General features: G+C 42.6%; 1 protein-coding gene across 1 annotated transcript; it reads left to right on the top strand.

Moving 5' to 3' along the window:
* The first annotated feature begins 2,335 nt into the window (after positions 1-2,335).
* LOC140523646 (gastricsin-like) lies at positions 2,336-14,858 on the top strand. Its single transcript, XM_072638425.1, has 9 exons — positions 2,336-2,627; positions 6,460-6,610; positions 7,424-7,541; positions 9,068-9,186; positions 9,725-9,924; positions 11,953-12,075; positions 12,618-12,765; positions 13,181-13,279; positions 14,550-14,858. Exons 1-9 carry the CDS (start codon positions 2,563-2,565, stop codon positions 14,703-14,705), a joined length of 1,179 nt encoding a protein of 392 aa, XP_072494526.1. The 5' UTR covers positions 2,336-2,562; the 3' UTR covers positions 14,706-14,858.
* The last annotated feature ends 4,736 nt before the right edge of the window (positions 14,859-19,594 follow it).

Raw genomic sequence — 19,594 nt, 5'->3', positions numbered from 1 at the left:
TTAAGTGGGAAAGAGAGTAATGCACAATGAGGCTTTAAAGATTGATTGGATTGTGAATACCTCTAAAAGCCAAACAAAAAATTTATATTTTTGTCCTGGAGGTAATAGGAAAACACTGGAGTTCATTAAATGGGAGAGTGACATAGTCAGATTTGAACTTTAGGGAAAATAGCTTTAGCAGCTGGGGAAGGTAGATTGGAGAAGGGAAGACAAGTGAGGCAGAGGGATTAATCAGGAAATGGGTGCAATAATCTAGACAACTAGAGACTAAGGTAGTGATTGTGTGAGCAGAGACAAGGGGCACGATTCCACTGATTCTGTGAAAGAAGAAATGTCAAGATTTGCCCACACATTGGCTATGTGAGAGTGAGGAGTGAAGGATAAAGCTGAGTGAGAACCTCTGAGACTAGGAAGGATGATGTGTCCATGACCAAAACAAGGAAGTTGGGAAGAAGGGTGAGTTTGGGAGGAAAGATCAAGGATTCTGTGTGGATCATATTGAATATGAGATGTTTTGGGAACATCCAGTTAGTCCAATAGGAAGGTAGTAATGTGGGACTGAAACTCAGGAGCGAGGTTCAAACTGTATATAAAGATCTGGGAATCTTCTGCATAGAGTTGATCATGAAACTTTGAGGAGGTGATAAAACACCAAGAAAGCAGAGAAAGAGTAGAGGGTCTAATTTAGGTCCCAGACAGTAACTTCTTAGAACATAATTTTTCTGGTGTCCTTGGTGAAGATAAGGTACACATTCTTCACCTTTGCTCTCAAAACAGATGGACGTATACTATAGATTACTCTTTATAATTCTATTTTGCATGTCATTATTAAAATGAGTACATATAAAAGGGCTCCACTAACTTCCTTTCTTGTATATCATCATTGTGTGAATGTGTCTGCTTTATCAAAGGCTTTGCCAGGGAAACCCAGGCTCTAGGATAGTTCTATTGAGTTAGGAAATCTAGGTCCAGTTATAGACCTGAGGCTCATTGGACCCAGTTACAGAACTAGCCCTGGCTAAGGGCAGAGCTCATTAGCAGAATATTGGTCTTGGGTGATGAAGTTTTTTGGCCATAGAAAATTATCTATAGAATCTATGAAGTGATGCTATTTGTCCTGGTGTGAGGATGACCCCATGTCACTGATATCACAGTGTTTGTTGCTGGCCTCAACCCCACCCCCAGAAGATTGTAAGCTCCTCGAGGGTACATGTAACTAGATAATTTTTTGCACTTCTACCCACTAGCAAAGTGCCTGACACAACAGATACAATTCTTTTTTTTAGGTTATACATGTACAATCATGTTAAACATATTTCTTTCTGTCATGTTATGAAAGAATGATAGGAACAAAAGGCAAAAACTCTCAGAAAGAAACAACAAAAAGCAAAAAAACCATGCTTCAATCTTCATTCAGACTCCATAGATCTTTCTCTGGATGTGGATAGCGTTTTCAATCAGGAGGCTTTTGGATTTTCTTGGATCACTGTATTGCTGAGAAGAGCTAAATCAATCATGGTTGATCATCACATAATGTTGTTATTGGGAACTCCTGCTTTGGTCACTTCCCTCTGCATCAGTTCATGTAAGTCTTTCCAGGTTTTTCTGACATATTAGAAATTACTGTTGAATTTAGCTGAATGATAGTGGAAGCAGTGGGGTACTGTAGATGAGTTCATGAAGAATAAGAGTGCAGAAAGAGAAGAGGGTGGAGAGCAGAAGAAATTTAACCCCTCTGTTCCTCTATTTCCTCTTTCAGTAAAGGAAGGGTTTTGACTAAATGCATTCTCTAAATGAATTATAAGATTCTTTCCCTCATGGTCCCTCCTCTTATGTGGTTACAGTCACTGTCCTTGCCCAATTTAATGATTCTACAATAGAATCAGTCTTCCTCAAGGTCTTTCTCCTAGTCTCAAGCCCATGTACCTTGATGACTGATGTATAGGAGAAACAAGACCCACCACCCCCAGCTTGGATCTGGAGGACATCCTACCAGTTCTTCAACCTATGCGTAAATGGGTCTCTCCTCTAGTCCAGACTAACTTTTCTTTACACAGAGAGGGCCTCAAGGACTCTTTCTTCCAAATTATTGTCTTTCCATCTTCCTTTCTCGAGGAAAGTCCTTCCTAATCGTTCCTCTGCACAGTCCTTCCCTGTAAGCTAGAGAGCAATAAAATCACTGTTTCACTTCCTCCCTTCCTCCCTCCCAAGCTAGTGCTGATAGCCTGGGACGTGAGGAGAAGGGAGGGGGTCCCACAGCTAATTTGTACTTGGTTATCATGTTTCACTTTGGCTCTATTTGTTTGGGACCAAGAGGCTCTGGGTACTTAAGAGCAGATTAAGCTGCCAAGCTCTGGATCAGAAGCTCAGACCCCTTTGATCCCTGACCTGCCATTTATGCCAACTGATTATTCTGTTGACTGAGGCTGGCAGGGGGAAGTGGGGAAGAGGGGAGATATCCCCTTCTGGGGGTATATATAGAGGAGGCCCCAGTGGTTCCTTCAGCTCAGAGAGGACCTCAGCAGGTGGTGTCTGTAGGAGCTGCTGGAAGAAGAAGTGATCATGATGAAGTGGCTGATCATTGCCCTTGTCTGCCTCCATTTTTCAGAGGCAGACAAGATCATCAAGTAAGTCCTGAGGCTGTTGCGGGGGAGGTTTGGATAAAACTGATGGCAGGGAACAGGGCACAGGAGAGAGAAGGGAGGAGGAAGCACAGTGTACTAGGAAGAGCCCTGACTGGGAGTCAGAATAGCTGGCTTGGAATCTTGTTGCTTATTGCCTTTAGTATAAAGTGAAAGTCAATTAACCTCCCGGGGACTCAGTTCAGTGATGATGATGATGATGATGATGATGATGATGATGATGATGATGATGATGATGGTTAGCATTGTATTGTGCTTTAAGGTTCACAAAATGCTTGCAGTATCTGTAAAGTGTTTAGCACAATGCCTGACACACAGTGTGCACTATAGAAATGCTTATTCCTATCCTCCTCACTCCCCCTATTTCCTTTTTCCATATGTTAACTCATATGAGCCTTACACCAACCCCAGGAAATAAATATCATTTTTATTATCCCATTTTTACACAGTAGGGAAACTGAGTCACCAAGAATTTAAGTGAGTTACCCAGAGTCTCATAACTAGTAAGCATCAGAAGTGCTTGCATACAGGCCTTAATGGCTCCATGTTCTTCCTGTCTATCCACTGAGCCATTTATTTGTTCCCTTGGCTATAAAGTGAGTTAGAGATATTTTGGAAAGTATAAAAGTCTTGATTTTGCAGTTAGAGCACCTGGATTCACATCCTGCATCTGTCACTTATAAACCAGGTGACTTTGGGCAAGTGTCTTAAACTCTCCTGATTTTAGTTTTCATTTCTTTCTTTTTGGGGGAGGGGGGCTAAATATCAAGCTAATTTTTCTTTTCTTTTCTTTTCTTTTCTTTTTTTCTTTTTTAACAATTTCACCATAGTCATGTTGAATCGAAGAATTGAAATGAATGGGAGAAACCATAAAACAAAACAAAACATAACACAAAAGAAAATGGTCTGCTTAATTCTGTGATCCAGTTCCATAGTTCTTTCTCTGGATGTGGAAGGTGTTTTGTCTCAAGTTTACTGGGAATGTTTTAGGTCCTTGCATTGCTATGAAGGACTAAGTCTACCAGAAAAATTCTTCACACATTGTGGTTGTTGTTGTGTACAAAGTTCTCCTGGTTCTGCTCCTTTCACTCAGCATCAGTTCATATATGTCTTTCCAGACCTCTCTGAAATCTTTCTGTTCATCATTTCTCATAGCACAATAGTATTTCATTACATTCATGTACTACAACTTGTTCAGCCATTCCCCAATTGATGGGCATCCCCTTGATTTCCAGTTTCTGGCCACCACAAAGAGAGCTGCTACAAATAATTTTTGAACATGTAGGACCCTTTCCCATTTTTATGATCTCTTAGGGATATAGTTCTAGAAGTGATACTGCTGGGTCAAAGAGTATTCTCATTTTTGTAGCCCTTTGGGCATAGTTCCAAATTGCTCTCCAGAATGGCTGTATCAGCTCACAGCTCCACCAGCAATGAATTAGTGTTCCAGCTCTCCCACATCTTCTCCAACATTTATCATCTTCCTGTTTTGTCATGTTAGCCAATCTGATAGATGTGATGTGGTACCTCAGAGTCATTTTGATTTGCATTTCTCTAATCAACAGTGATTTAGAACATTTTTTTCTTTTGACTATAGATAGCTTTAATTTCTTCCTCTCAAAACTGCCTGAGGATTTTAGTTTTCTGAAAGTCAAAATGAGGGGGTTGGGTTAGGGGAGCTCTGGAGTCCTGAGCAGCTTCAGATCTATGATCTTATGTTTCTAGGAAAGATGGAGGATCATCAAGTAAGTCTGTAGTGGCAAGATGTCTGAAAGGCAGAGAGAGATCTCCAAGAAACTGAACCATGGGGGAAATGGCCAGAGTAAAGTATTGACTCAATGCCCCTAGGCTCATCCTTGCCATTCCCAACCTCTAACTCAGAATTTTCAATGTCCATGACAATTCAATTAAAACCAACAAGCATTTATGAAGCACTTACTGTGTATAAGAGAAGTACTTTTTAAAAAAAAAAGAAATAGTTCTTGAAGAAATTTACTTTCCATTGGGAGGGAGGGACATGATGGTGGAAGGAAACAAATACTTATTAAGTATCTAGTATGTGCTAGGCACTATGTTAAGTGTTTTACAAATATTATCCCTTTTGATCATCACAACAACCCTAGGAACTAGATGTTATTGTTGTAAGGATTGAGCCCCATGTGCAGAGAGGAATGCATATATTTTGAAAGCTTGTTGTTGTGTCCGACTCTAAGGGAGGCAGAGTAGAAATCTCTGGTCTCTTCTCATTCAACCATTCTCCAAGGGAGCCTTTCATTTCCACCAGGAGGTTGGGTCTAGTGGCCACTCTCTGGACTGGCATTATACCCATCTGCTCCCTTCAATATATTTAGTTTAGGGGATGTAACTAGGTTCCATATAACTTCTGATCACTGCGTCATTTTGAGGAGAAGGGGGACCCCACTCTCTACATCTAAGACTTGACCACTTACTCATCAAATATCAATTCCAAAATGAACAAGTATAGAGAATAGCAAAGAAAACTCATTTATCCAAATCATAGCAAAAGAGACATAAGAAAAGGTATGCATAGGAGAATATATATCAGGCAATAGAGTGAAGAAACTCTCCCATTGGTAGCTCAACCGAGGTTGAATCTAAGAGATAATGCCCTGATCTCTCTAGAGAAGCAAACTTGGGAGAGACATGATGGACACTGCTTGCTCCCGTCATGTCTTCACAGAGTCCTTTCCATCAGTAACTGCAGTGGGGTTGGCCTCTTCCATCTTCTCTCTTGAAGTCAGAAGCCAGAAATCCCTGAGGCAATTCAGTCCTTAAAGTGTTCTATAGAAGACTGGTGCTCCAAGAGTCTGAAATGAGTCTGGCCCTGAAGAGTCCCAAAGAGGACCTCAAAGGCGACTCTTTCTTGGAGAGTCCCAAAAGGAACTGGCAAAGATTGGAGCTGTCTCACCTCTTGCCAACCCCACCTTTCCTGCTCACTCAAGGCAGTGTCATTCATCTCCACCAATAAGAAAAGAGTTCTTTACTTATGAGCTTGTGGGAGGGGTTACATCATTATTCCCATTTTTGCAACTGACTTAATTGAGGCAGACAGAGGTGAAGTGATTTTACCAAGGTCAAACAGCTAGTGTTTGAGGCAGATTTAAACTCAGGGTTTCCCGACTCCAGGTCTTGAGCTCTTTCTACTATGTCACCTAGCTGCCTGGGAATAGGAGTAAAGTTGACAGAAAATAGAACTCATGCAGAGAAAAAAATGGAAAAAAGAAGGAAAAAGAAAACATATGCAAAGAAGCAGTTAGGTGGTATAGCAATGGATGTAGAGTTCCGGGTTGGAAATCAGGAAGACATGAGTCTTTCTGATTCAAATATGGCCTCAGATACTTACTAGCTGTGTGACCCTGGGAAAGTCATTGAACATGTTTTTCTCAGTTTTCCTATCCACTGAATGAGCTGGAGAAGAAACGATAAGACACTCCAGTATCTTTGCCAAATGGGGCCGTGGAGAGTTGACTGAAAAGCCTGAATAGCAACATATTAAATCAGTATAAGGGAACTTCTGAGTAAGGAAAGAGCATACTACCAGCTGGAGGCCATTTTGGAAGGTCTTCTGTCAAAGATGGTAGCTGAAATGAGAAGAGTAAGACCTCATGGCTGAAAAGCTGGGTCTGAAAGAGACATAGCCAAAGCTAGGAGGGAGTTATTCCTCGTGTCTCTGAGCTCTTGTGGCCCCTGGTCCGTGGAGCCTTTCCTGCTGGATTGTGAATGGGATTGCTTGAGTCAGGGAGGAAGTGAGTTCTGGGATAGTTCACTGATAGCACCTCTTCCTGCCCCCTCCCAGGGTCCCTCTGAAGAGGTTCAAGTCCATGAAGCAGGTGATGAAGGAAAAGGGGGTGCTGCGTGACTTCTTGAAGAACCACAAATATAACCCTGCCACCAAGTACTTCAACCAGTTTGCTACTGACGATGAGCCCCTCACCAATTATATGGATGTGAGTGACCATCATCTCTCTCTTCAGGCTGAAGGCTGATCTAGCCCTCCTGGGACTTTTGGGACGAATAGCTCAGAGTGTGCCAGTCAGCTATGATGAGCATCTCCTGGAGGGAGGATCCTGCATGACAGAAAAAAGGGGATCTGGTCTCCTCCCTCTGAAAACTCCCAGCTTGACAGAGAGGGACAAAGTCCTTGCTTGGAGGATCCTTCCATTTTAATGGGAGTGACAATGCTGAGACTCAAGATGGCTCCTGCCATGTTGTTGCATTGGCAGGTGACACAAAGATAGATGGGAATAACTAAGGAACAGGTTGGATGACAGAATCAGGAACCACAGAGATCTTGAGAGGGTAGAGCACTTGGCTGAATCCAATAGAATGAAACTGAATAGGGAGAAACGGAAAGTCTGAGACTTGGGATAAAAAATTCAACCTATCTTTGGAGCTATCTCAAAGTACCTCCTAAGTCAATCAGGTTTCCCCTCCCCAGAGTTGTTCAAGCTAAGACTAGATGACCATGTGTCAGGTGCTTTATAGAAAGCATTTTTCAGCTATAGGTTGGACTGAATGGTCCCTGGAGGTCTTTCCATTCTTGAGTTTCTGTGACTCCATGGTTGGCCAATGAAGAAGGAGGCAGGTTTAAAGGATGGAATGCACTTGGGCCCACAGCCCAGGCTTGCTAGAGGCTGCTAGACCTTAGGTGGGCAGGGGATGATCTGAGTGGACAGGACAATTAGCATTTCTTAGGAAATTACTATGTGTCAGGCACAGGACAGGTCTCTGCAGTATGTTGACCCAACCTTCCTTCCTAGATGTCCTACTATGGGGAGATCAGCATTGGAACCCCAGCTCAGAACTTCCTGGTCCTCTTTGACACTGGCTCCTCCAACCTGTGGGTGAACTCCGTCTATTGCCAGAGCGAGGCCTGCAGTGAGTACCTTGGTGATAGGGAAGAAAGGGAGGAGAAAAGTGGTCCATTGCAGAAAATATGGCACCTACCACAAAGGAGGCAAGGAAGGACTGCTGGGTGAAATTGAAAGTCAGTCCAAAAGTGGGACTAGCAATTTTTTCAGGGTCTCATAACACAACCAAAGCAGAGCTTTTATCTCATTCTAGTCTACTCCAACCTACATATTTTTATGATGCACCTACTGTGTACCTATGGGGGTGGGGAGGAAATTCAAGGGAAGTGCAGGACTTGGTCTTGGCTCTGCCATCTTCCTTGGTAAACAGGACATACATAGACCTGCTCTAATTCTGGTGAATATCCTTGGTTTGGGGTCACCGTAGATCTAGTCCTTGGGCAGAAATAGGAAGGTGGAGAAAAATCAGTTTAGAGGGAAAGGGAGGTATGGTCAGGCATGATGGCAACTGAGAAGGGATAGGGGGCATAAAGATTTTGAAGCTGCTGCCCCCCACCAGGGGAAGTGATTGTGCATTAAACCTTAGATCATCCAAATCTTAGCTCTCCCAAGTTCCCAAGCTCTCTGGGTGGATACTGGAAAGCCTGTATTCAAATCCTAGTTCTGCTCCTTTGGAAGTATGTGACAACCAGCAGGTTGTCCTTACTGCCCCAAAGCATCTCTTTAAGACTCTCAATCAGTAGATCAGCTAGGGTGCATTAGGTGGCTACTATGTGCTAGGCACTTTGCTAAGTGCTGCATTTATAAGACTGTAAGTTTCAGGTAATTTCCACACTGTAAGGTTGACAGACCCAGAGAATCATAGGTGTGGACCACCTCCCAAAGACAGAATGTCATTATGTGTCAGATTGGGAGGTACCAACAGTAAGTGCTGGAGGAGTTTGGGGGAGGAGGAGCTCCCCATGGGCTAGCAATGCTCAGGGAAGTTTCCATATGGGAATCAACACTGGAACTGGCTCCTGAAGGATGGATTTGGATCCCGGGAAATAGAGTTGGGGGAGACCTTAGAGGTTAAATGGAGAAGAGAAGAAAGGGCATTCTTCAAGACTAAAACATGAGAATTCCACTCAAAAAAGAACAGACACGAAAGGAAAACATCTACAGTAATCTTTAAATTCCAACCCCTGAGGGACCTGCCTCTCCCCTCCAGTAGGTCAGTTGTTCACTGTCCTAGTCTGAGGGCTTGAGCTGAATTGGTGACTGCATGGAATGGCCCTCAGAGACCGTGGTAATAATAATAAACATGTGCCGCACAATATCAGGCTTTAACTGCTGTCAGACTTATAGCCACTACATAATATAACGAGGGCAGATATTATTATCCCTATTTTCCAGATGAGGAAACTGAGGCTTTAAAAGGTTATATGATTTTCCCAGTCATGTGGCTACTGAGTAGCACAGATGAGATTTGGACCCAGATCTTCTGATTCCAGAATGCTCTTTCCATTGCACTACGATGCAGAGAAGTGGGAAACGGGGTGATGAGATCTGGACGTATTGGCATCTACTGACATCCTCTTTTTGTGTGAACAGCCACTCATCCCCAGTTCAACCCCAGTGACTCTTCCACCTTCTCCAGCAGTGAACAGACCTTCTCTATTGAGTATGGAAGTGGCAGCCTGACTGGATTTTTTGGCTATGACACTGTGACAGTGAGTGGTTATGGGGGGAATGTGGTTAAAGGGTAGTGCATGAGTGGACACCTGGTAGCTAGGGCGCTGGTCCAGCTATGGGGCTTGGATACCTGGGAGCCTGGAAGTGTGGGATTCCAGCTGCCAGAGGCAGTAGGCTGAGCTTTAAGGTTCTCTTCAAGGTTGTGGAGAGACTGGGCAAAGATGAGAGGAAGCTCTGCCTTCCTGGCTTTTCCTCTTCTTTCTTTTGCAGTGAACTTAGTCTAGCTTGAGGAGCCTTAAGCAACATGAGGCATGTGGGGACGAGGATCAAAGTATGTATCATGCTGGCTCTGCGTAGCCAAGACCCTAAGTCTCCATAGGTTCTCTTCCTACTTTAACATCTCCCCACTCCAAGAACTATGTCAGGACAGAGTCTGAGTGGGTGGTGATCCTCTCCTCACTTGCCTCTCTAAAGTGGGGAGACTAAGCTCATCTGTAGGCCTGGGAAAAAGCTGTTCTCCCTATGGCCTTCTTCTGAGCCAGTCATCCCTTACGGACTTCTCCCCCACCCCCACAGATCCAGGGCCTCTCTATCACCAACCAGGAGTTTGGCCTGAGTGAGACTGAGCCTGGCAGCAGCTTTCTGTATGCCAATTTTGATGGGATCCTGGGCCTGGCCTATCCTGCCATCAGCTCTGGTGGGGCCACCACTGTCATGGAGGGCTTCCTGAATGAGGACTTGCTCGATGCTGCTGTCTTTGCCTTCTACCTCAGTGGGTAGGTGACGTGGCTTACTTCTTCTCTGCTCCCTCAGCCACCTCCTGACCTTGTCTCATCTCCTGGTCCCAGCTGACCTTCTTAACCTGGACTTTATGAATGTATATATATATATATATATGTACATATGTTCATATAGAATTTATATATAATATACATATATAATTTATATGATATATATGATTTACATCTAAACCTGCATATATACATATATATACACATGCACACATATATGTATACGTATATAGCTGCTTTTCAATATAATTAGTTTCTTTGGTAATCTTATTCATTTTGTTTTATGCAATAAAAAATATGATTCGGTGAAAGGGGTCACAGGCTTCACTAGACCTCCCAAGGGGTCTGTGAAACACACAATAAAAAGGTTAAGGACCCCTCCTCTGTGGCTTTTTCCTTTCCTTTCCTCTCCCTTCCCGAAAGGGAAATTGACAAATTCTTTTGTATTTATTGAGCACCAGTCATATAGATTGTATGGGATTGTGGATGAGTCAGGGAGGGGAGTGGAAACTAAGTAGGGAAACTAAGAGATTTCTACACTCAAGAGGTTTATTTGGATTAGCTGATGGAGATTGGATACTTCCTGGATCAATATGATGAGTTTAGGCAAATGAGGGGGACAGTGAGGAGACTGACCTGGGTGACAAGTCTGGTACCTGTTGGGGAGTGGTGGGACATGAGTTTGTTAGGGAGGTTCAGGAACTCTGGAAGGGCAGGCAGAGATTTACAATCACAATTCTTCCCTTTTTTCCAGTCTATATTCACAGACTCTGAGGGATAGAAAGCCAAGAGAAACTATAGAGAGCATTGTCCTTCTCATCAGTATAGAATTAGAAAGGATCTTGGAGATTGTCTAATCCAATGTCCCTTTACAGATAAAGCAACTGGATAGGGAAAGAGAAAGGACCTGAGATTTCATTGGTATAGGGAGCTCTCAGGTAGGAAACTCTGTTCCAGTGAAACTTATTTTTGTGGTTGTTCAATTTTTTTTCTGACTTTCTGATCCCATTTGACGCTTTCCTGGCAAAGATACTGGAGTAGTTTGCCATTTTCTTCTCCAACTCATTTTTACAGATGAGGAATCTGAGGCAAACAGGGTGAAGTGACTTGTTCCGGGGCACATACTCATTAAGTGTCTGAAGCTTGTTTTGAACTCAGGAAGATGAGTCTTCCTAATTCCAATCCCAGCACTCAATCCACTGCAGTGCCACTTACCTGTCTCAGTGCAATTTATACCCTTTGTGAATTACAATGAAAAGTTATTATTTAAAGACTTATTTAAATCTCACACAACTATTCTACTCAGAGGTGGGACTAGAATTCCAGTTTCCTGGCACTGGAAGACCACCTCTTTCTTCACTCTACCATGCTACTCTATAGTCCAGCAACATTAGCCTTTTTTAAAAAAGCAATTGGGGATAAGTGCCTTACCCAGAGTAACACAGCTAGGAAGTATCTGAGGTCATATTTGAACTCAGGTCCTCCTGATTCTAGAGCCAGTACCCTATCCACTGCACCACCTAGCTGCCCCTCTAATCCTGCAATCGTGGACCATCTCTAGTCATCCTGATGAATACTTGGTCATGGCACCCAGGTGGCTCTGGAAGACAAACAAGGCTCATTACCTTGCACAGCCCTCCCTCACTCAAATCACAGTCATATCATCACCTCCCTAACATTATGGTCCTTTTCAAGAATGAAGGACAAACACAACCATGCTGCTCCTCTAAAGATTCAGAAAGCTGGGAGATGCATCTTCCTACTACCCTAGGATGAGCTCATAGGTCTCAGCTCCAAGGCTCACTGACCACTTGGCCCTGGTTGCTAGGAAGGACTTTGACTGTCTTGTGCCTCCTTCATGTGGGAAGTCGAGCAACTAGGTTGCTGATGAGTAATCAGGGCCTGTGGGCTCAGTAAGCACAGTTGTGGGAGGAAGTAGGGAAAGAGAAGGATCCTTTTTCCCTTGCCAGTCTCTGCCTATTCCCCAAGCCAATATTTTCCCTGTATCCTTAGGGATGAGAATTCTGACGATGGTGGTGAAGTCACTTTTGGTGGAGTGGACACCAGCCTGTACACTGGAGACATAAACTGGACCCCTGTCACTGAGGAAGCTTACTGGCAGATTGGCATTAGTGGGTATGTGAAGTGTGGTGGGAAGAGGGGGAGAGGGATTCAGAATGGATATATTAATAAAGATTATTCCTTCATGGTAGAAAAATGGGGGTTTTAAAGGGGAAACATCTGAAGCCTTGGGAGAAAAGTCGTGGCTAACATGGGTTGTATTCTGAATCTTAATATAAAATAGATTTTACCAAAAAAAATAGGATGAGACCAAGTCTAGAGGGACCAACTCTATAACAGGTCCCTAAATAAGAAAAATGAGTAAGGGGAATGGAGGTGTGGGACCCATGCCCCTACTCTGGGGAAGGGGACTGAAGTAAGAAAAGTTCCATTGTCCCAAATCCTGGCTTAAGGTGGAGTGGGGAAGCTCAGTAGATTCAGCTCTTTGGTTTGGGGACCACCAAAATGACCTAAGTTGGGAATTCCTCAACTCGAATCTTCTCTGAAATGAGAGGAGTGATATTTTGTCTGCAAAGGACAAATTGAGACTGATGTGGGAAAGAATGCAGGTGAGAGGAGGCACGACCTGTATGTCATCATTGATTGTCTTCCTTCAGGTTCTCCATTGATGGTGAGTCTACTGGCTGGTGCTCTGATGGTTGCCAAGCTATTGTGGACACTGGCACTTCCCTCCTCAGTGTTCCCTCGGATATGTTCTCTGAGCTGATGGAGTACATTGGAGCTGAGGAAGATGAAGATGGAGATGTAAGGGATCATCTCTAAGCTTTAGTTTCCTCATTAAATAATGGGAATAATTATATTCGGGTTCGGTATTTCACTGGGTGGCTGGGAGGAAAGCACTCAGTAAACCTTAAAGTGCTAAGCATATAGAAGCTGTCATCATCATTACTGGCTCCCCTAAAACCCCTGCAGCTCTGACCCCTGTCTCTACTTCTGAGGAATACATTCAGAGTTAGGAGTTCCTTGGTTGGGGTATGGTTTGATCAACATTCTGGTGCAGGGCTGGTATGGAGAGGGTGGATCATGGAAGGTAGAAACTGGGCCAGGAAGTCGATCTATCCTGAGCATATTCTAGAAGATTTGGGGACTCATGATAGGATGGAGCTCTTAGTACCTCCTCCCATAAACATATCTTTCTTCTTGTGTCTCTGTCTTCCAGTACTTGGTCAGTTGCAGCAGTATCGACAGCCTGCCTACCCTCACCTTCAACATCAATGGTGTGGATTTCCCCCTTCCTCCCTCTGCCTACATCCTTGAGGTGGGTCCTCTTCAGTCCCCTACTAGGCATTCTCATTTTCTCAGGGGCAGTCCCTGTGAAACTCATCTTTCTTCCTCTTCATCTTGGGCAGGAGGTGTAAAGTGAGCTGTTTAGATGAGAGACCAGATCACACCTTCAGAAATACCTTGCTCCCTCTCCGTCAGGTTCCTCAGGATGGAAAGAACAAAAGAACACAGGGTTGGGAAACTGGGGAAAATAGATACACCCCTAGAACATAGCTTTTACAGGACATAATGTGATAGAATCCTAGACTCTCAGTATTGCAAGGGGTATCAGTGAAAATATGCTCCAGCTCCTACACAAAAGTGTCATCTCAGTTACAATATCTCCATGAGGTAGTCTTCCACATCAGCTTGAATACTCTCAGTAAAGTGGAGGTCAGTGTCTCATGGGGCAGCCTGTTCCATTGTGCAGATCTTAGACTTGGGACCAGGAAAAGAGAGAGAGATTTGGAGGTCAATGCTTAGTCGTCTCTAATTACTGGATTGGTCCTTTCTCAGGGTCACTTCCCTGACTTGGCTTCTGTATCCCATTTTGGAAATTCTTTTGGAGGACTGTCGGGGCAAAGAGCAAATGTAGATAGGAAAATAAGTAAGGATATAGATAGATAGATAGATAGATAGATAGATAGATAGATAGATAGATAGATAGATAGATAGATAGATGAGAGATAGATAGAAATAGATGATAGATAGATAAATAGATAGATAGATAGACAGACAGATAGACAGATACATGATAAATGCTTACTACATTCCAGTCACTGTGCTAAGAAATTCAATGTGACTCATGTGACGTGCTAGTCAATCAGTCATTAGCAAATATTAAACGATTTGCCAAGCACAGTGAGAGGTACAGAGTGCATGTGCATGTATGTGTGTGTGACAGGGGGGATATGAAGAGTTAGAAAACATAATGTGGGATTTTTTGGATTTTCCAATACCTGTGAAAAAGAAGTTGAACAAAGAGAGAAAACAATAGTACCAAGCAGAGAGTTTTCATTTTATGCCTCTACCTTCCCATCTCCTCAGGGGTAAGATTAATCCAAGAGAGGGACAGGCCCTTATGAGATGGGGTAGTCATTGAAAGTTTTCTAGAGAAGATTTAGAACTTTTTCTGCCTAGAGATAGAATCTGAAGCCTAAGGCAAATATCTTCTGCTCAATGAGTCCCACTTCCAGAGTCAAGGCCAGCTTCTTAGAGGAAGTGGACTTTCATGGTTGATGGACTCCTCTTCTTCTCTCCTCCAGGGCGACAGCACCTACTGTGAAGTGGGGATCATGACCATTTCCCTGACTTCTGAGAGTGGCCAGTCCCTCTGGATCCTTGGGGATGTTTTCCTGAGGAACTACTACTCTGTCTTTGACCTTGCCAACAACAGAGTGGGCTTTGCCAACCTGGCCTAAGCTCCTCTTCCAGCCTAGTTTTATCTCCCTGCCTCTTGGGATTGTCCTCAGCTCTTCTTCTCTTCTTCCCTTCCTTTCTTCCTCTCCTGATGGATTTTGGAACTTCATTATGGGACCTGGGAACCTATCAATAAAATTCATTCTAATGCTTCATTCATTTGTCCATTCATTCAGCATTTATCAAGCCTTTATTCTATGGAAACCATGTAGTAGATGTTGATGCTTGTACCTCCAGAGGTTAGCTGTGATATGGTCCCAGCTGTTATTGAGTTTAAAGTCTTGTAGGGAGATAGAAATACCAATATTGGTAAGCACATGATAAATCCATTAGAGAAGCTTCAATGAAAATGTTATACGAAATCTGAGGTGGGATGGGAGGGAAGGTAATTCCTGATCAGTGCACCGTTCTGGCTTCCAACAGCAATTTGTGTGATTGGAGCTGGGATGTTGGGGAAGGATAGGAAGCTTCAGGAGTTTGGTTGCCATTGGGCCTATTCTGTTGTAGAGTTTTAGCACCAAATGTCAAATTGGGATTGTTTATCCTCAACAGCTCCATCTACCCATCATGCTCTACTCTTTTAGTAAGTCCAAAGTGTCTGTTCTGTAATGTCTATCAATCAATCACTTAACAAGAAATTATTGAACACCTACCCTATGTGCCAGGCACTGGTTGTCCTCAAACTGCACTTCTATCGATCACTCCCAGGTCCACACAGGCTCCCTCTGTGCCACACTACCTCCTTAGTTCTTTATATTTCCACTGTATACTCTGCTCCATCAGCCAAGCTCGATCCTCCAACTAGCTCCTTATCTTCCCACAATCCAATCTCTTTCTCCTCCATCTTAGAATGTGTCTACCCTTTTTAAATCATCCAAGTCCCTCCCATCCCCAACATAGGGACCATGTCTCCTCTATTTGCCTGGAAGATTCTCATGGGCAAAAATTGTTCATACATCTAGGCGACCTCCAAGGACAGGGACCGTGACCATATCTACTCTATTTTACTAGGAGTTCCCAAGTGTATGAATTAGATTTCTCTCTTCTTACTTGTCTCCAGCTTCTAGTGGAAGGTTCTGCCCCTAGCACCCCACAACTCTTAGTTTAAGGATCAAAACAGGGATGACAATCAGGCATTCTTGTAAAAAATTAACCTCCCAAGGCTCCCCAAGGTTCTGGGCTCAGATAAGCCAAATTTTTTCTTAGGGCCTTGACCTCAAGTGCATTAGTTTCTCTTTTCTGGATGATTATGCTCTGGCCCCAGAGCAAAATTTCAGGGAAATTTCTTTCTTTTTTAAATCTTTCAAACACAACTTTATTCTTATCTGCCAAGGGTTCTTCACATTTTCTGTACCACAGACCCTGCAGGCAGTGTGGTGAAATCTATAACCTTTTTGCAGAATACCAGCTTACATTCTTAAAATAAAATCTATAGCATTACCAAGGAAGCTAATTATATTGAAATATAATCACCCAATTAAAAAATTCTTAAACCCCAGCTTAAGAACTCATAATGAAAAAGGAATGAATGGCATAGTAATAAACAAAGCATTGTCCCTGAACTTTGTGACTGGACTGTGGTAATCTTAGATTTGCAACTCAAGGGTTTGTATCCCAAACTGCTAAATAATGTGGTCCAAAACATTACTTATATATTTGAAAGTGCTTGCTGTTGTTTGTTCTTTTTTTCAAGAGGACCAAGGCCATCCCACTTATTGTCTTGACTTGTTGGTGAATTGGATTTAAGTGAGGCAGAGTTACCCAAAGTCTTCAGCCTCACTGTCTTCCTGAGTCAGCAACAGCACAAGAGTCAAGATGACTACTGATGGGCCAAGAGGCAGTGAACGACTTTGACCCAGCTCTAAGTGCTGCACAGTGCCTGCTTCAGCCTCCTTCATGGCCATAGGAACAAATTGTTCCCATCCATCCAGGCGAAGCCTTCACATGCTTGGAGTAGACATCTCCCTAACTCACCCACAGGTTCAAAGCCAGCCTGTCAGTTACCGCTAACTTGGTTTAGTCCGTCTGTCCAGATGGTTTTTCAGGGTTTGGCTGCTGCTCATGCTACAGTTTCTTGGGACCACAGTGGACCCCAAAGATGGATAGGACTCAGCAAGCCAACACCCCAGAAGTGCTAGTGATCTTGGGACATCCCACGTGCCCCCTTTTAAAGCCATGTTTAAACTTCTGCTTTAAGTCTGAAGGCCATTCATTTCTTTGGGTATCTCAAAGATTTGTTCTGCTCAGGTTCATAATAGACAGAAGCACTCTACCCCCCCCCCCCCACCCAAACTATCAAAAAACAGTTCTCTGCAAACTCAAATCTCTGGCTCTGGCCTTCAGCATCATTTCCCCACAGGCCCTCACTTCCATCCCAGTTGTCTGAGCAGTCAGACTGTCCTGCCAGTGCTGAATCCATGAAAGCCTCTGGAAGTGCTATCCCAGAGCAGGCATGGTAACTGATTCCAAATTATGGTGTCCAATCCATTTTCTCATAGCCAAAGGAAGGGCTCCTCAGAGGTGAAATCACTGTATATTAAAGGCAATAGTAGTGGGGATGGTAGACAAAGGATGTGGTCTTTTCTGTCTTTAATAGCTATTTTGTTACCACACAATATAATAAGAATGTTTCCTTATTCTCATATCAGATGTGGATGCCAGTTAAGTCTATACTTGTAAATAACTCTCAGTAGTACATTATGCATTCAAATGGACCCCTGAACTTTAGTGGAATGACCATCTCTGAGATTATGAAATTGCTAGTGGCAAATTGTACCTCATATCCTAAATTTAGTATGCCCTTTGATTATATGGAACAGAAAAGTTTGGACCATAACACTCAAGGTGACTATATAATTTTTCCCAAATTCACCAATCAAATTTTTGTTTTACAAATATGGTTTCTATTTTTAGTATTTCCATAAGCAAGTAATACAAATTTGAACCAAATCTTTTGTTCTCCTTGGGTGATCGTGGTGATTACTTTTCTAGAAGGGTCTCCAATTCTCCTTTTCCTCCTTGCAGTGGACAGAGTCAGAAGATCTAAGTTCCAACCTCAGTTCTGCTCCTACGGCCAGTCACTTCTTTCTGGGCAGTTTCTTCATCCCTCAAGTGAAGGGATTGGACTAGGTTATATCTAAATTCTCTCTCAGCTTTAAAATACCATAATTCAATGATCATTCTATGGACCATCCATGACTAGAGGTCTGTGTGGAAAGGTCCCGGAGAGACAGAAGATAGATGATAGACAGACAGATTGAGAATTTAAAAAATAGCATTTATAAAATTCTTTAAGGTTTGTAAAACCCTTTCAAAGTATTATTTAATTTCATCCTCACAGTGACCCTAGGAAGTAGGTGCTATTATTATTCGTGTTTTACAGATGAGCAAACTGAGAAAGGGGAGTTCTCTGTCAGTGTTAGAGCTGTTAGATCAAAAAAATTTAAAAAGGTGGACTCCAGCTTGGAAAGAAGAGAAGAAAGAATAAAAGGAAGGAGAGTCCTGGAGTTGGTGGAAGATCAGCAGAAGCATACTGCCCACAGACATGGTGTAACTTGGTCTGAGAACCAAGGAATCAGACTAAATGGGTGCAACTCAGCATAGACCAGGGACAAGGAAGGATGGAAGCACATTGAAAAGTGTGATGTCTAGTATGATCTGGAAGAAGTAGATCTGGATGGGAATGGAAACTAAATTAAAAACCTTTTAAATTAAAAAGCTTTTGTACAAAGGAAAACAATGCACCTAACATTAGAAAGGAAGCAAAAAGCTGGGAAACACCCCTTGCAGCAAGTGTCTCTGATAAAGGCCTCCTTTCTCAAATATATAGGGACCTGTGTCAAATTTATAAAAATACAAGCCTCTCTCCAATTGATAAACAGTCAAAGGAGATTAAGAGGCAATTTTCAGATGAAGAAATCAAAGCTATCTATAGGCAGATGAAGAAGTGCTTGGTGAGAGAAATGCCAATTTAAAAACTCTGAGGTCCCACCACACATCTCACAGATTGGCTGATATGATAGAAAAGGAAAATGATAAATATTGGAGAGGATGTGGGAAAATCAGGACACCAATATCCTGTTGGCAGAGTTGTGAACTGATCTAACAATTTTGGAGAGCAATTTGGAACTATGCCCAAAAGTCTAAAAAAGTGTGCATACCCTTTGATTCAGCAATACCAATACTAGTTCTGTATCCCAAAGAGATCATAAAAAAGGAAAAGGGCCTACTTATGCAAAATTACTTATAGCACCTTTATTCATGGTGTCAAAATATTGAAAACTGAGGAAATGCACATCAATTGGGAAATGACTGAACAAGCTGTGGTACATAAATGTAATGGAATGCTGTTGTACGGATGATGAACAGGCAGATTTCAGAAAAACCTGGAAAGAGTTGTACAAACTGATGCAAAGTGAAATGAACAGAACCAGTAAAGCATTGTACATAGTATCAGCAGCATTGGGGGATGACCAGGTATGAATGACTCTGGTCTTCTCAGCAACACGATGATCCAAGACAAGTACAATGGAGTCATTAAATTCAATATTAGCCACATCCACATAAAGAATTGATGGACTCTGAATACAGATCAAAGCATACAATTTACACTTCATTCTTTTTGTTTTTTTTTTTAATCTATTTCTTGTTTTACAACTGTGAATAATATGATACGGTTTTCATGCTTGCACAAGTATAACCTATATCAAATTGCCTACCATTTTTTGAAGACGTGAGGGAAGGGTAGGAGTAATTTTTGGAACTCAAAATGTTGTGTAAATGGATGCTAAAGACCTTCTTGTCATGTAATAGAGACTAAAATTAAATACTATTAAAAATATAGTGAGAAAAATTCAGATAGTCCTTGTTCTCAAAGAATTCTCATTTTAAT

Source organism: Notamacropus eugenii, chromosome 2 (assembly GCF_028372415.1).
Source record: "Notamacropus eugenii isolate mMacEug1 chromosome 2, mMacEug1.pri_v2, whole genome shotgun sequence".
Lineage (NCBI taxonomy): Eukaryota > Metazoa > Chordata > Mammalia > Diprotodontia > Macropodidae > Notamacropus > Notamacropus eugenii.
This window is presented reverse-complemented; position numbering and strand designations above follow the sequence as displayed.

Excerpts from the sequence above, each read along its gene's own strand:
- LOC140523646 (XM_072638425.1), top strand. The coding sequence starts at position 2,563 with ATGATGAAGTGGCTGATCATTGCCCTTGTCTGCCTCCATTTTTCAGAG. Across the intron at positions 12,076-12,617 it reads TGGCAGATTGGCATTAGTGG|GTTCTCCATTGATGGTGAGT; the intron begins GTATGTGAAGTG and ends GTCTTCCTTCAG. Across the intron at positions 13,280-14,549 it reads CCTCTGCCTACATCCTTGAG|GGCGACAGCACCTACTGTGA; the intron begins GTGGGTCCTCTT and ends TCTCTCCTCCAG.